Source organism: Fundulus heteroclitus, chromosome 3, assembly GCF_011125445.2.
Source record: "Fundulus heteroclitus isolate FHET01 chromosome 3, MU-UCD_Fhet_4.1, whole genome shotgun sequence".
NCBI lineage: Eukaryota > Metazoa > Chordata > Actinopteri > Cyprinodontiformes > Fundulidae > Fundulus > Fundulus heteroclitus.
This window is the reverse complement of record NC_046363.1, coordinates 39,344,847-39,362,267: the sequence shown is the minus strand read 5'-3', so window position 1 is coordinate 39,362,267 and position 17,421 is coordinate 39,344,847. Positions and strand designations below refer to the sequence as shown.

At 40.6% G+C, this 17,421-nt stretch overlaps 1 protein-coding gene across 6 annotated transcripts in view; it reads right to left on the bottom strand.

The window, feature by feature from the left end:
* Positions 1–1,240: 1,240 nt before the first annotated feature.
* Positions 1,241–17,421, bottom strand: part of smarcc1a (SWI/SNF related, matrix associated, actin dependent regulator of chromatin, subfamily c, member 1a) — a 28,653-nt gene continuing 12,472 nt past the window's right edge. For 3 of the 6 annotated variants that reach the window (XM_036135364.1, XM_036135367.1, XM_036135366.1), the window contains 14 exons: positions 16,707–16,778; positions 16,478–16,591; positions 16,182–16,335; positions 15,970–16,077; positions 15,812–15,877; positions 15,396–15,654; positions 14,268–14,429; positions 13,180–13,235; positions 10,777–10,933; positions 10,404–10,579; positions 10,167–10,301; positions 4,819–5,173; positions 3,693–3,818; positions 1,241–2,407 (listed from right to left, as the gene is read on the bottom strand). In XM_036135364.1, the coding sequence (XP_035991257.1) occupies positions 2,316–2,407; positions 3,693–3,818; positions 4,819–5,173; positions 10,167–10,301; positions 10,404–10,579; positions 10,777–10,933; positions 13,180–13,235; positions 14,268–14,429; positions 15,396–15,654; positions 15,812–15,877; positions 15,970–16,077; positions 16,182–16,335; positions 16,478–16,591; positions 16,707–16,778 (2,032 nt within the window). In that variant the 3' untranslated portion in view covers positions 1,241–2,315. The remainder of the gene's footprint in view (positions 2,408–3,692; positions 3,819–4,818; positions 5,174–10,166; positions 10,302–10,403; positions 10,580–10,776; positions 10,934–13,179; positions 13,236–14,267; positions 14,430–15,395; positions 15,655–15,811; positions 15,878–15,969; positions 16,078–16,181; positions 16,336–16,477; positions 16,592–16,706; positions 16,779–17,421) is intronic. The other 3 variants (XM_036135365.1, XM_036135368.1, XM_036135369.1) reach the window with 1 other exon arrangement.

The window sequence follows — 17,421 nt, the reverse complement described above, 5'->3', positions numbered from 1 at the left end:
CACCGAACCGTTATTAGAAAACACAGTTTATTTGACAGTGTCTAGGTCCAAGTACCAACAGACCTCATACAAAATAAAAAGAAAACAAAACAAATGCTACAAACAAGAGAAAAACTTCCATCTACACAAAACTTCGCCTTAAAAATACATTAGCATTAACACAAAAAAAAAAGCATCCATGAAAGATAATATGTGTAAGAAGGGAATCATGTCGTGTTTAAGTAAAGATAAATCACACATCTAGTTGATTGTTAACAGGAAAAAAAAAAAAGGGGGTGGGGGCACGGTGAATGAGAGCACGTGTGGGCGAACGTTTGCGTTTTCTTCTTCTTCTTCCTGCAGCCTGGGAGAAGAGGGCAGCGGTGCCGGCAGTCATGAGGGCAGCACTCAAGAACAAAGACTAAAAAAAGGAAAGGAAAGGCTAAACGAGAGGTAGCTACAGGGTGTGAGAGGTAGCAGAGAGCAAGAGGAAGATTGCTAGAAGAGGAGGTAGCTAGCGGATGAACGAGGAAGAGGTAGCAGAGACACTAACGGCGCTGAGAGGAAGGAGGGACAGTGGTCAGGTTACGGTACCGGTTTTTTGGGTTTAGTGGTGAACTGTGTGAACATGACAATGATCTATAGGAAAGTTTACATCTACAGGCTTAAATATTGTCAACTAGGCCACTGTTCAGGAGGAAAAACAAAAAAACAGAAGGATTGTTAGGAAGTAAAGCCCAAAAAATGTTTTCAACCAAACCCGATGGAACAGCAGTGTGAAGGATTAATGCGTCATTTAGTTCCACGTTTCTCTTCGTTTCGTCCACCCGTGGGTCCGACTGCTGAAGAACGCTACAGAGTTTTAGAGATTAGCCGGCGGAAAAGCAAGAAGCGGGAAGGAGGAGGAGTTAGCGAGGTAGGCAGTGCTAGGCGTGAGCAGAGGAAGAGGGGTTTAAACGGCTACAGTGTCAGCACCTAAAGAGAAGCCCACAGCGCTGAGGAAGAGCTCGGTGTCGCTCGAGCAGAAGCGCAGCGTCTCTCGCTGTGTAGGTCAGCAGAGGATGTGTGTGTGTGTGTGTGTGTGTGTGTAGCCTCCAGTGTTTGCCTGAGCGTAGCTTAGCATTTCTCTGTGTGTGCGTTGCAGCGCTCTGGATGCTGCGACGGGAGGAGGAGGAACGTCTTTTTGAATCGTTCTGTGGCCGGATCAGGTCGGAAACAGAAATGTTTGGATTCAAAGAAAAGGAAAATTTCATGTTTTTTTTCTTATATGCTTTATCCAACTTTAGTTGCTGCTGCTAATCTATTTTGATTAATCCCACAGATTTACCGGAGAGCTCGCGCCTGAAAGGAGTTTTCCCCACAGCGCAATACATCGGAGCAACAAGGCAACAGGAGGAGCGCTGCTTCCTCTCCGTGGCGTCTAAAACAAAAACGTGACGCGTCTAATAAAGCATCACTTCCTGATTTTTCTCCTTTGATCTGCAACAAAAAGCCGTTCAGGACTAAATAACTTCCAGCGCTTACCGGCATCAGAACCATAACAGTCTTTCCCGCAACACCTGACCCACTGGGCTTTAAATCTGTAACTTTTAGTCTTTTTATTTTACATTTTACATTTCTGTAACTTCAGCAGAAGCTCGACTCTCTCCTGCTGTCTTCACAGACGCACACACACACACACAGAACTACAGTGTATCATTTAAAGAAGAGCGAGAGGTAGATACTCAGCAGGAGTGAGGCCAGGCTGGGTCTTCTGTGTTTTATCCCCCCCCCCCCCCGGTACGCTCTAAATCTGATGACCGCCTCACATGTCCACAGCTGAGGCTACTCAGCACAGACTGGCTGCCTGGTCTCACAAGCATCCCCTTGGGGTTCATATATTAGGGAAAGGATTACAGGTGAGCATTTGTTTTTGTTTTTTTTTCCTGTTTCTTTTTTTTTTTACTCTGGAAAGCGTTACAGTGTCATCTGAAAAAAAAAAAAAAAACGCTGAGAAAGGAGGATTTTTTTTTCTTCAAAAATATTTTCTGTCTCCTTGTTTGGTTTGCTATACACAGGATGGTTGTTTTCAGCCTCGCTTCTCCTCCACAGAGTGTGAAACAGTGTTTATTACTAGATGGACCTCGCCGCTGTGCCCTGAGAGGAAGTCTGCGTGTGTGTTTGTGAAGTCGGCTCCTTTTTTTTTTTTTGCCAAAGGAAGCCACAGTGTGGGTCTGTGTGGCAGCGGGGTAAAAGTTTATGGCTGCTTTGGATGTGAGGGAGGAAAACTTAGCGACAAGCAAAGGTCAGACAGAGTTTTAGCTTTATGCACATGTGCTTTTTCTGTTTGCGCGCCCTCAGTTGTCGGACACTCGGCCACTCGGGGGCGCCGGAGGAGCCACGGGAGCTGCAGGCAATGCCTCGGGCTGTGCGGGTGGGGGGCCGGGATCTGCAGAGAGAAGCGTGGCGGCGTTAGAAGAATGATTTAAGATGCTTCCTTGGCTAAAGTAGCAACTTTAGTTTTTAGGCTTCACTGAGAGTCTGTTGACTGGAACAACCCCAGCTTAGATTTTTACAAATAACCATCTGAAAACATTTGAACACACAAAACCCAAATAAAATAAAAAAAAATGTAATATGGCTGGAATCTTTAAAGGTGCATCACGCACCTTTTGAAGTTAAATATTTATTTTCTTTCCCATTTATGCCCTTACAGTTGCCCGACGCGTAAAACAAGTTCTCTTCCATTTACCGCGGTTGCCTCTATAGGCGCCATTAGTCAGTTTGAGGGACTAATGTTAGAGAACATCGACTGTTTTATAGAGATGGACCACAAAAATACCAGCAACAAGCTCATCTCAGACCGCATCACAAACTCCACACAAGAGTAAAGATCTGTCTGAAGTTTACGGCTACTCTGCAACATTATTTTGCACCGCCACGTTGCTGAACTTTTATAATCAATTTACATTTAAAAGTCCACAACTGATCGTTAACTGCATTTTTGCACCATTGGTATTTTGAACTTTTTCAAATTAATGCCTTTCTTGAACCATTATCTTTGCACTATAAACATGGTTGAATATTCTTCTGCACTTTATAAAAAAAAACTGCTTTTCTCCTGCACTGTACATTCTTATCACTGCTGCACTTTATATTGTAATGTTTTATTTTGCAATCTCATTACATTAGCTATTAATAGGGAGTTTTTCTTTCCACTGTCGCTTCATGCTTGCTCAGTATGAGGGATTGCTGCAAAGCCATGGACAATGCAGACGACTCTCCCTGTGGCTCTACGGTTCCCCAGGAGTGAACGCTGCTTGTCGGGACTTTGAAGCAATCAACTGGTTTCCTTTTATAGGAAATTTTTGACCAATCTGTATAATATGATTGAATTTGACTTTGTAAAGTGCCTCGAGATGACATGTTTCATGAATTGGCGCTATATGAATAAAATTGAATTGTCATAAGTAGTATGCAACGAAATTTTGTTTTATTATATATTCACTGAAACATCTCCGTTCAAAATAAAATATTATTTCCATATAATACTATAAAACCAAAATAATATTTTTCTTACCTCAGAAGACTCTAAAAAACGAAAAACCCTGAAATCCTAGCGATTAACTTTTGTTCTTCTCTCATGCGCGTGCGACTTGCGCAACGCACCTTTAAAGCAACTTTGCACAACATCACAGTGTCAGCATAATGACAGGATGGTTATTTGTACTCACACATGCCATTGGGGGCTCCGGGGTGACGTGGGGGCATCATGGGAGGCATGCCCCCTGGAGGAGGGCCGGCAGAGGGTGGACCGGACAGCATCCGCCCCGGGATCGGCTGCACAGGTTCCATAGGTCCTGTGGTGGAAGGGTTGTTGGCAACACAAGGAGACGTCAGGGGAGAGCATTAAATCGTTTTATTGTTGATCCGTTTCTATTCAAGCTCAATATAACAAACAAAAATAATGTTTTCAGAGTTAAAAACAGGGTTCCCACACCTTGGTGAACATCAAATTCAAGGACCTTTCAATGACTTTCCAGGACCAATTTCCTCAAATTTAAGGACCACACGTGGCGGCATTTACCTACTGTGACCGCTGAATTAGGTTATCATATTTTAATACAATGCAAATTCAATAAAAGACTAAACGGCATAGAAGTTGTTGGGTCAGAAGCAATGCAAGAAAGTGGACTTAATTTATAGCCTACATTGATATTGATCATATTCATAGCCTACATTTATATCCACAGTACATGGCTATGCCATACTACATTACATATAAGATCTACATTAGTCTACCGTTTCATGGAATTTTATGGAAAAAAGTGCAGCATTGAGATGTTCAGAATTATATCAATTTGTTTCACTTACTTTCATCTTTGATTAAGCTAGTTTTTGACTTTGACTCTGAAAAGTCGCTAAATATAGCGACAAAGTCGCTGAGTTGGCAACACTGCTGTGAATGTAACCTATTGGACGCACGTAGGCCTAAACCGTAGCCTACCAACTAACGAAGAGGAGCGAACGTACTTTTGCAAATTAAAAGTCTGCGGAATCAACATAATTTTAAAAGATCGTGTGGTAGTAAAATAATGACACGAGTCGTCATCTGTGTGAACTTTCAACCCCACAAAAAATTCAAGGACTTTCAAGGACAAGGTGTTTTTTTGGCTGTTTTCAAGAACTTTCAAGGGCCTTGAATTTATTTTTTCAGATTCACAAACTTTCAAGGATTTCAAGGACCCGTGGGAACCCTGTAAAAAGTGTTTTATGGATTTATTAAAACAGTAAAATTAGATAAAAAAGTTTTACAGAAACAAATTCTCCACGCAGGCAAAGACTCAAATTAAGTCTCACCTGTCTGTCCTGGGTGGTGGGGGCCCATGGGGTGGTGGCCGATTGGGGGAAACCCAGGATGCATTGCAGCGCCCGGTGGGGGTCCTCCGTGGTGGGGTGGGGGTCCTCCGTGGTGGGTAGCAGGAGGTCCTCCGTGGTGTATGCCGTGTGAAGGGGGACCAGGGTGGGGCCCTGGAGCAGGATGGGGTCCTGATCCAGAACCCTGCCCTTGTGCCTGGGCGGCGGCGGCGGCGGCGGCAGCAGCGGCGGCAGCTTGCTGCTCCATCTGTTGCCTCGCCTTCATCTCGGCGTATTTCAGCTGCTCCATGTGGAACGCCTGCCGCTCGGTGAGGAGCTGCTGCCTCTGAAGCTCCAGCTGCACAAAGACCAACCCAACATTTATTAACAAAGGTCTTCATCCAACTACGATTAAAAGGTTAAAATAGTAGTAGGTGGGTAACAGGGATACAATCAAGAGCCATTTATTCCCACCTTCCTGTATCCATGCACTGAACCATTGCATATCATGTTTGTCATAATGGTTTAAAGGTGCATAGCCACATTATTTGACTTTTTATTTAGACATCAGTATTAGTATTAGTTGGTATTATGGTGTTTTATGCTTGTTTTTTGCTAAATTTCTTAGTAAATAAAGCCTTTGATGTTTATTTACAATTTTAACGGAAGAACATGCTGCGCATTAGCAGCAGGGGTTAAAACAAAGAAGTGGCTAACGGCTATTAACATCTCCAGGCGAAACAATGAATAAACGTCCAAGATCTAGTGGAAAAGAAATATAATTCCAAGAGGGGAAAACCTGGAATGTCTCTGGGAATATAGTCTGAACGTTGGTGTTCACTGAAGCGGACGCTAAACCTGCCGAGACTCAGATGTGACCTAAGAGTTGATCAATGTGAGTAAAAGTTCTGATATGAGCCTCTAAAAGTTGCTGTAGATTGGTTTATTTAATTAAAAACAGTTAGTCTTCCATCATTTTTTTTTTTTTATTTATCCTTTATTTAACCAGGTAATACCCATTGAGATTAAAAATCTCTTTTGCAAGGGAGACCTTTGCAAAAGACGCTTTACTGTAAGGCATTGCAGAGGGTCAGGTGTTATTTAATTCTGATTTATTAATTAAGCAACCCGGCATTATGGTAGTTCTATGATACTGTCGCTAGATGGCGCCACATTTGTTCATATCTGCTAATCGCACCGGTGCAGGGGTGATATTTATCCACACAAAGTACCCTCAAAACATCATCAGGATGGAGGCTTGGTGTATGTAACCTTATTTTATCAAGTTCAAACAGTTTTTGTTCTTTTTTTATGTATGTAATGTAGCTATATACCTTTTAAATATTGGATGTAAAATAAATCATAAAAATTATAAATTCTTCCTCATTTCATTTAGACTGAAGAGATCTGTTACCATAAGAGCTTTAAACTAATAAACAGTGAGTAGCAGGTTATCTGTAGCTCAGAGTGCTGCACATCAGAGAGTAAAAGCACCTGTACTATATTTTAACTAAAAAAAAAAGAAACCTGGGTGTCTCTCACTATAATCTACACCGCATTCTGCATCCCAATAATAGATCCCATCTTTTGGATCAACTTTCGCTGCCTTGATGTCCACACTTGATGCGTTTATTAGGAGCTTAGACTTTAGAGCTCACTAAAAGTAACAGGGACATTTTGATGACTCCAAAAATAAATATGTCACAATCAATATCTTCATTGCAAAACTGAGCAATTGCACCGTTATTCTCTGTATTCCTGACATCATCCAGCCCTACCTGACAACTATGCCAGATGTACCAGCTTATTAAAGCGCATACTGTAGACATTTTACAGTTTGGGTTTAAAAAGGCAACTGAAAATCACAATAAAAACAAAACGCAGTAACCCTCCAAGGTGGACATACTGGTTCACTAACGGATAAATTTATCTAACACTTACAAATATTTAAATATTTTTTCTAATGATATCCCAGAGAGTGTCCCAGGTCACACTTTTTACAGAAGCTAGTTTTATCCTTTAGCCTGACTATGTTCATGTAGATAAGTAAAACTTCACACCCGGTTTAAAACCATCTTTCTCTGTTGTTCTGTGGATTCTTCACAACCATGAAGTTTTATAACCGCAGCTCAGGTTTGGTTTCTCTCCAGCGCTACACGAACTTCTTCAAACACTTCTTTTCATGGAGTGTTTGCATCTGTGAAACTGGGCTTCGCTCCAAACGCCGCCGCCATGAAAACACAGTTTTCCACTCCCGCCAGCGTCTCCGGGACACAAAAACTGAAACGAGCGAGCTAAATCCCTCATTTGTCCCATCAAGGCCAGTGACAACTGCTTTGCACTTGGAACCTTTATCTCCCGCTTAACTTTTGTTTCTGTTTCAGCGTCTGTGAAAAAGCTGAGACTGGCCCAGACATACCTCACTGGGCGAGAGCATCAGCTCTAGATTTCCTGGCTACACCATCAAAGAACTGGGATTGTAAAAACAACGATTACCAGCCATTATGCTAGTAGCCACCTTCCTTCCACAAACACAAAAGGTAAAAATAGCATAATACCAATTATTAATTTAAATAGGCCAGAAGACATAAATGCAAGATTAAAAATTGAAAGCAGAAGAAAACCAAGAGGAATATTTCTCTTATGGTCTCCCATACAAAAATCGAAGCAGCTGCTTTATGACCATCTGAGTAATTTGTCTTTGGGAGGCGGACAGAAGTCGGTTCAGCCCATAAATAGCAGTTAATCTTGCATCTTGTAATATTTTCTTAAGGTCAGGCTCAGACATTGTTGGACATATTTCTTTTTCAATACGTTGCTGTGTGTTGTGGGACGTAGAGGAGGAGCATCACGGGACCCATCTTTATTATCCTTCATCGCTCACTCAGTGAACGATGAAGGATAATAAAGACAAGCGCCTTAAGTGGTCGACATTCTCACAGAACAACAACCTTAAATCAAATAAAGAATTCTCCATTTAACAGTACCATGGTATTTAAAACCTACATATCCAGTAGGGATGCACCGATCTACATTTTTTCACATACTACTCTGATACCAGAGCTGTTTTTGCTCTAATTTTATTATCATATCATGTTTGACTTTTTTAACAGGCTGTAATAAACTCCTTACAATCGGCAAGTATGATATGTTAGGGCTAGATTATATTTCGTTAATATATATCGATTGATAGACGTATATCGGTGATTAAGACAAAGGGTCAATGAAAAGTTCAACAGAAAAACAGTTTTCCTTCCTTTTGCATTCTAGCCTATCATGTAGGTTAATATTAGTCCCTACATCCTTCCAACCAATCACAACACAGCCCCAGAAATGCTCTGTAATCAAGCCCAGCTCCCTTCAAACAGTCCAGAGAGCACATGTTTTTTTTCTTTTTTAAAAACTTTGAATAAAGGGTTGAGTTTGAATTCTGTGTTTGTGTCTGTATCTAAAAATAAGTCGCCAAGCAGCAGCATAAAAATGACCAGGGCTGCACTTAAAATCTATGTTTTGAATTTCTTGATAATTATCAATATCGATCAATGTGATTTCTATTTTATTGATCTGCTTTTTATTTCTATATCGTCCTGCCCTACAACATGTATGAATGTCAGCAATTGACTATTTATGAAAGAGTCAATTTGACTGCTATAATAAATATACCATATGGCTACAAACATAGCTCACCACAGTCAGGGTGTGAATGACTGACTGGTGTAAAGCGCTTTGGGGTCGTCGGACTAGTTAACGTGCTATAGAAGTTAATTAGTTAACTTTACCATTTAATGCTGCTGTCTATGTCATTTATGCCATTTTTAATATATATTTTAATACATAAACTTCCAGAACAGCTGCTTTTTTTAGTTTTTAAGTAAACGTGTTCATTGTGCAGAACACTTTCATTTTTTGGCCCATGGCTGCTTATATGAGCAGGAAAATCCATCAGGAGGACATCCTCCTCAGTGGCAAGCATGATTTACTGGATTTACAGTATTAGATCCATTATGTTCTCAATCATGGCGGAAAATATTTCCCCAACAATCAAATATCTGACTTTCTTCTAAGCAATAGAAGAGTGATGTGTGGTCACCAGTGTGCAGCAACAGGTGGGGGAGAGGCCGATCTGCGCTGCTAAAAACCTGCTACGCTGTAAGTCCCTTTGACATCTCAGGATGATACGAACGGTAGAACCACAACCTTTAAAGTCTATGTACCACACCAGTAACCAGAACTATAATTACTTAAAAACAGCCAAGGAGGCTCAGAGTCTTGCCACTGCTGCTATATCGCGAAAATATCTCGCAAATAAGATAAGATAAGATAGTCTTTATTGATCTCACAATGGAGAAATTCACTCGTCACATCGGCTCATACAAGAAGGTGCAGAGTAGGGAAGGGTTTACGGACCATTTACACTAAAATACTTTAGTGTAAATGGTCCGTTTCGCTCCTTGTGAATGTATCTCTCCAACGGTCACACCTGACTTCAAACTGAATTAAATAATTACAAATGCTGCATAGGGCTGAACAATTAATCGCATTTTCAATATAATCGCGATTAAAAAAAACTCAATTTCCAAATCGCAGAGTCTGAAATTTTTGGCTATGTAACAATCAGGGAATTAGACACGTCCATTAGGTGTTGGTAAAATGTTTAAAGTGGGTTTGCCTCCACATGGAAGGGAAGACAGTTGTAGCAGTGAGATAATCTAATTGTATTACTTGTTTTAGAGTTTATATAATCATACATAGCATTAAGTACAGGTCAATCAGTTTAATACATAGACTTGCTTGTTGGTTGGACTTTATGTTCAACAAGGATTGATGTCCAAATCAACTAAAAGCTGTTCTCTTGAATAATATTCTGATTAATAGAAACATTAAAAGTTCTTGTTTTGAATAGTCCTTGTTTACAAACATCTTTATTTTGAGGGCATTTTTGTTGCTTGTGGTTAATGCAGAGAAAAGTCAAAATTGCAATTTTGGTTGAAATATATTGTAGGCAGAACGCAATCATTTCTGCTCTGAGTTTAGATGCTGCGGGTCTTTTAGCAACTAATCTGCACAGCGAGGAAACAAAATGATTTGTTGTTTGTATATGTTTAAAAAGACATGATAAATCAAACTGGAAAAAAAATCGTATTAAATCGCAATTTTAAGAAAAAAAAAAAAAAAAATTGCAATTAGATTATTTTCCAAAATCGTTCAGCCCTAATGCTGCATGACTTTACCGAACATGAGAGAATTGGTATGCATGTAAAATCTGTTCATCCTCAGGCTCAAAAACATCTTTTTCCCCTCAATTTTTCACATTGAAAAGATTGTTGTTTTTTTTTCTTCCTCTGACTTACAGCTTCTTTCTCACGGTCCATGATGGTCTCCAGCTCTTCAAAGTGCCTCAGCTTGATTTCCAGCTTCTTCATCTGGGTCTCCACGAGCAGGGCAACTAAAGACTTAATTTTCCTTTCCTCGACTGCTGCCAAGTGCTGAGAAGAATAAACGGATAGAATAAACGGACAAACATCCAAGTAGCGGTAATTAACTGGTGCAGAGCAGCACAATGGGAAGCTCTGGTCTGCAGGTCTCACCTTGGCCTTGGTGGCAGCAGACGCCAGAGCAGCAGCAGCTGCTGTTGCGATGTTTCCCTCTCCAATGTCGTGTTCCAGCTTCTTCTGCTTTTCCTCTCCCTCCTCCGTAGCCGCCTTCTCCTCCTTTTCCTTCTCTTGCTCTGAAGATGAGGTCTCCATAGTTTCATCTTTATCTGACAGAAACACAGTTTTAAAGAGTTTTTATGCGCTGCCTCCAAACAAAAAGAATGTCGTGTTAGTAGAAATATACTGAAAAATAATAAAAATAATTGAGAAGTTACCATTTTAAAATGTAAATGGGCTAAACAGACTAAATGGGGACATTTCAATGTTTTAGTTGCACATTGAAGAGATGTGAAGACTTCTTTCTGGGTACCTGCTGAAGGCGTTTTAGCCTCGCCTTCCTCCTCCTTGTCCTGTTCGTGCTCCGACGTCTCGGCTCCCTCCTTCTTCACCTTTTCCGTGGCCTCCGTCTTGTCGTTTTTCTCTGCAGACTCACTGGGCTTTTCTGCCTCGTCCTTCAGCTCGGCCTGAACAACAAACACAAGACATTAACGTGAGACAAAACGTTCCAGGTCGGGCAGGTCTGACGTTTTCTGATGTTTTTTGAACATTTTATCAGTGCAGTCCTTTTTTTGCAATTTGACAAACGGAACAAAGTGACAATACGAGAACATCTGAAATCCAAAGTGGGTGAATAAGTCTGCCGCACCAAGATCTACCGCCGGGAACATCTCCAGCTGATCTAAAATAGTGCAACGACACCTGTGATCGTCCTCACTAAGACTAAGAAAGTAGAGAACATAATCCCAGTTCTAAAGTCCTTACACTGGCTCCTTGTATCTCAGAGAATAGACTTTAAAATACTTCTGTTAGTTTATAAATCCCTGAATGGCTTAGCACCTAAATACATCACAGACTTGTTATCAGTGCATCAACCATCCAGACCACTCAGGTCTTCTGGCTCCAGCCTGCTCTGCATGCCTAGAACCAGAACTAAACAAGGAGAAGCAGCATTTAGTTCCTATGCTCCACTTATCTGGAACAAATTTCCAGAAAATTGTAAAGGTGCGGAAAGCCTGAGTTCTTTTAAGTCAAGATTAAAAACACATTTGTTTAGGATTGCCTTCAACTGTCCTAGTTAACTGAATCACCACTTTTTTGTTCTATTTTCTATCTATATTTTATTCCTACTTGCTTTTATTCTGTTTTAATTTGATATATTTTAATCATGTAAAGCACTTTGCATTGTCCCTGTACTGAATTGTGCTATATAAATAAATTTGCCTTGCCTTGCCTTGTCTTGTGATGACAATACAGATCAAATTCCTTAAAAAATAAAGTTCAGAAAAATCAAAGATTGGATCGTTCCATATATGGTCTTATTTGATCTTAGACTGCAGGTTTAACTGTGGCTTTAAAAGTAGACGGGCAGAGAGATCCTCATCATCAGGAAGCAGCCCGCGGTTTGGGTCCGACAGACCACTATTAACTATAAGCTTCATAGTAGCGTGGCTTAGCTTATCCTGAGTTATTTGCAAATAATTGTTGTCATTTCCCTTCCAAAGAAAACACATCTGGCCCATGGCTTCTGGTAATTTCTTGTTCTGATGTTGTCATCTACTGCCTGTCACAGCAGATTGCTGCTCAAAGTGAGTCTGGGTCTCCTGGAGTATTTATCCATTTAAAAAAAAAAAAGTTACTCCTCCCCATTTTCCTCCAATGCTAGTTCAGCACGAGGAATTGCTGCAAAGTCAGGGACTTGATGCAACAAACTGGGATGGGATGGATCAGTGCTTAGCTACCGCCATTAAATAAGCTTAATTTGATTGTCTGCAACTTTAATTAGGACTGAACTTGGAATGTGTACAATTATATGTGGATGATTGTTTAGGAATGAACAGCATGACGTATAGAATCCAGCTCAGTTCAGACCAGGTATTAAGAGAACCTGTTGGACTTAAATTACAATTTGCGTCGCTATGAATGGGCATTTTTATGAGAAAGACAACATTACTTTTAAATGCAGTCATGTTTAAGGGCTGAGTTTCAAATCTTCTCTCCAGCGATCAGATCAAAGCGCCTGACACTTGTTACTGAAGGGTAAAGAGGCTGACGGACAGCGAGCTAGCCCGCAGACGCCACAAGCATTTACGAAAACTATAGCTCCTTCTATAAGCAGGAGACGGGAACTAGATGCAGATGAGTGGGAAAATACCCCCCCCCTCTCCCCCCACAACCTGTGAAAAAGAGAGCCCTTATGAAAGAAAAAACGGATGGCTGCCAAGAACTGCTTTACACCTCAACCTATTTAAACGATGTATTGATTTCCGTGTGAGAACATAATAAATGATCCTGACTGCAGATGTAATGAAACATGATTTCAGCCTCCTATTAAATAAAACATCATTCTGTGAACTACTGGACAGAGAAAACTGTGTGGTAACCGCACCGACGGTTTAGGTGATCAGATGAGTTTATGTTGTTTTAATAATACATAAGGTCAGTTTTTTATTTCTTTCAAAACTGGCACATGTATTCCTTCCCTTATATTATCTTTTCAACCAAGAACAATTATAACTATGAGCATCAAAATTGGACAACGGTGAAAGGAAGAAAGATGGAGGACACGGCATTTATAGATCCGATGGTGATTTCTAGTGATCTCGATCGCTTGCAGTGTTTTCTACACTTTGTCTTCCTGGAGATGGTGTGCTACAATGTTCCCAAAACGGATTTTATTTCTCCTGAAATACACATAAAATTTTTGTCTCACCTTATCAGCCTGCTGGGAGTCCGAATCCGTCTCCATCTTTTCTGGTTCCGCGGTTTCTGTGAGTGAGGCAGAAAACCAAAGTATTTAAAACACACACACATCCCTTTTTAACTAAAACATTCTTTATTCCCTTAGATAAAGGAAGAATAAATCAGATGTAAATGATCGTAATATGATGATGTAGCGAGGAGTGAACACTGCAAATAAAAGACCTGAAGCATTCTGCTAGGAGAAAACGTTTTAACCAATCTGTCTGGATGAGTTGACTTTTTAAAGAGCCTTGAGATGATATGTAGTGAAATGGTGCTATATAAATAAATTGAAGGAGAAGAAAAAAATGGGCACACTGTTGACCAGCTGAATATGTTTACAGCTGAGAGTTAAACCCTGCCACGGGTGCACTTAGGCGAATGTTAAGAGTCTGAGTATTGATCGCGGGTCAGGCGAGTGCTTCAGGCCAAGTGAGAACTGGAACACATTTAGGCTTATCGATCATCCGTGTAGTTCAAGAGAGCAGCGATTCAGGCACCGGAGTCATTTTTTATCAGGGAGCATCTGTGCAGTGGCGACAGTAAAAGACGCATTTCCAAGACGCCGCTCAGCAAAAATCAAGAGAGGCACAAAACGATGACCCAGTTTTCCGTTTTCCCTCCACCCAGCCGCTCTGTCCCATCTGCCACTGTTCTTTTAATCCACCGCTTCCCGCGGCCGGATATACACGCACGCCGATATCTGCACTGCTCAGCAGATGCAGATCAGATCCTTCAAATTTCATAAAAATTAAAGAGACATCATCTCTTAGTGGATTTGTGTGGATTCTTCCAGAAACATTAACATATTCTCAGAGCACTAATCTGCATCAAAACGCCCAGTTGCATCCACTGTGATATTGTGACTGTGTGCTGCCCTCTAGTGGAAGTTCTTCTTCAGTGGCTCGTTTTATGCGGAGGACATAAATTTTATTTCATATAGTATTTGAAAAATAAAAATAAAAAAAAAAATATATATATATATATATATATATATATATATATATATATATATATATATATATATATATATATATGAGCTGCACTGACGCCATTTACCTGTTTTTTCCGGCTCCTCTGGGGCGGTTCCGGCGATGCCGCTGCTCTCCAGGCCGAAGGTGGGGTCCACTTTGCCTGTGTTCCTTGCTGCCTCCTGCACCTTCTTGACGTGAGCTTCCACCAACTCAGCTGGAACTTCTTCACGCACACGAGAGAACTCCTCTGCAAACAGAGAAAGGCCTTTTTTTTACCCTCATGTCCTACAAACATTACCAGGACTAAAAAAAAAAATATATACACCAAAATTGGTTTGAACAACTGGAAACACTGGCTAATCCTAGCGTTTTTCCCCTCTACCAAGTCTTTGCTTATTTATTTTACAGCATAAAAGGGTGAAAAATGCGGCATTGCGGACAAAATTCTGACATAAAAAAAATAAAAATAAATAAATAAATCACTTCAGGTTTAATTGATTCATCTAGTTAAAAGAAGTCGGATAATTTTTCCAATAAACCTTGTAGTTTTGATTTAACCCATTATATATCGGCTACATTTTCTGTTCCGCCTAACTCTATAGGACCTTTTCCAGTTTTTTCTCTATAAACAGCTGGCTGTAAACTCTTAAATGTCTGAATTTTGTCAGTCCAACTTCATAAATATACTGGCAATACACCAGCAGCACCAAATCTTGTCTTTTCAGACCATAAGGCGCATTAAATATTATTCCCAAGTGTGTAATATCACTCCGCCCCTCCGCGTACACATGAACTCTGTCTCTGTCGGGGGGACAGAGTAGTTGGACTACACCGCCCTGTTTCAAACCATAAGGGCAAAATAAACTTAACTTTTATATTGAATTAACCTACTAGGTTTATTGTTGCTGGTGCGTACTCCGATCGCACTTCTAGTTTAGATATTACAATCAGGCAGTCTTGTAGACAGCTCACGGATCCGATCAGGTAATGACACAGTGTACCGTAATGCGGAGCGACTTCGTTGCTAATCAAAGTCGTACGTACACATTTTAACAGATTTTTTAACGCATTGTACCACATAAATTCAGTCAGTAAGCACAACATTAATAATATATAAGGCGCACCATCAATTTTTGAGAAAATTTAAGGATTTTACGTGAGCCTTATAGTCTGAACAATACGGTAGATATGGTTTTTTTCAACCAGTTCTCACCTAAAGCTGCCTTGGCTGCAGCGGAGGCCACTCTGGGATCCACCACAGACGCCAGGAAGGCTACGGTGCTCATTACAGGGTTCCCAGACTGACTGAAGGGAATAGGCTGGTAGGCCAAAGGGCCCAGGGACGTTTCTGTGCTCTCCAGGTACGGATCTTCTATGGGCAGCCGCAGAAAGTGCAGGATACATTCGTCTTGAGTGCGAGAACCAACATGCTCCGACACCTTGTTCCAGTCGTCTTTGTACATCTCCAGCGCCTGTAAGCGGCACAGAGACACAGGTCTTTGGCAAAAAACAGTTTGTTTCAGAACCAAAATGAATACAGGAAAAAAAAAGGGGTCCAGGTTTACAGATGTAAAGCTTACATGATGCAGGAAAGTGATGGAAGGATGTCAGATTGTTGGAAAGACTCACCTCAAGCAGCAGCAGAGTTTCTTGCTCAGTCCATTCTCTGGTGGTGGTGCTGCCGCCTTTACCCTGCTGCAAAAAGACATACAAGGTTAGACGATTTACTAGTACTTTTTAAAAATATACATTTAGTTTCATAAGGAGGAGTCAAGTAAAGCTCTCACCTTGGCGTTTTTCTTGTAGAGGTCAGGGCGGAGGCCAAAGTTCTGCAGGTCAATTGGTTTGTCTTTGGCCTTGTCTGCAAAGTTGGGCATTGGCTGTGGAGGAGGAATCTGCAGAAATCAAACAACACATCATTAGAGCTGAAATCTTTACCTTTCTTTTGCTTTTAAATATTTTTTTCCAAGAAGTGACAAATAGACAAGGCTGTCCTTACAGGCGGAGGTCGGTGGTTAAGGGGCATGAGGCCTGAGGGTGTGTCGGCCAGCACAGTGAAGTGGGGTGTGGGAGGGGGGCCCATGGGTAACGGGCGACTCTCAGCATCCACCTGGTAATTTACCAAGCCCCACTGCTCCAGGAATGCATGAACCCTGCAAAAGAGCGACGAAGGAAGAGCGATTTTAAATTCTACTTGTTAGAAGTGCATTCATAACATTTTTTTTAATCTTTATTTGCAAAGAACTAAAACAACTGGGTCCAGATGAAAAGCCAAGAACCACAAATCTAGCACACCTCATGATGGCACAGACGTCCCCGGTCAGGTTTCTGCGACAGGAGGTGGAGGTGAGGTACTCCTGAGGGTTCAGCCGATACGTGTCGATCATGAAGTTACGATAGGCCAAGTATCTGTGCAGGGGTCACAACACATGAACACGACAGGACACGTTTGCATGAATACAGGAGTCGTGGCAAAAAAAATGACATTTTCAGCTCTCTGTGCATCACTGAATCACAAACTCACATTTCTGGAGTTTTGGACTTGTTCTTCCCATTAAAAAACTCTGGAAGAGCTCTTCTCTCAATCTCATGGATGCTAAACAGAGAAAAAAAATATATGTTAAAGGTGCATTTTAATTTATTAGTTATTAGTTATATTAGTTATTTTGGTGTGTTATGCTTTGTTTTTGCTCAACTTGTTAGTAAATAAAGCCTTTCGTCTTTATTTTTAATAACAGAGGAAGCACAGCAGGGGATAAAACAAGGAAGTGGCTAACAGCTATTAGCATCTCCCAATGAAACAATGAAGAAAGGTCCAAGATCCAGTGAAAAAAAAAAAAACATTAAATAAAGGAATCCACTTGTAAAATTACCCTTATTATGCCGCGAAATAAAAAGGGGTATAAAAAAAGGGTTAGAATGAGCTGCATTTTAAACATTTTTCTCCTAAAAATGACTAAACATTAATTTAAAGACATTTACAGAAGGATAGTATATGTAAAATACCAGGTTATTAGATTAGATTAGATTCAACTTTATTGTCATTACACAGGTACAAGGCAACGAAATGCACTTTAGGTCTAACCAGAAGTGCAATAGCAGCAAGTGCAGGATAAATAATGGTTCAATAAGTACAGGACATGGGTTTTTACTGAATAAATATAGAGATGGATACTATTATAAAACAGAATTTTACTGATAGATTTGTCCTATAAATATAATATATAGATAACTAGTAT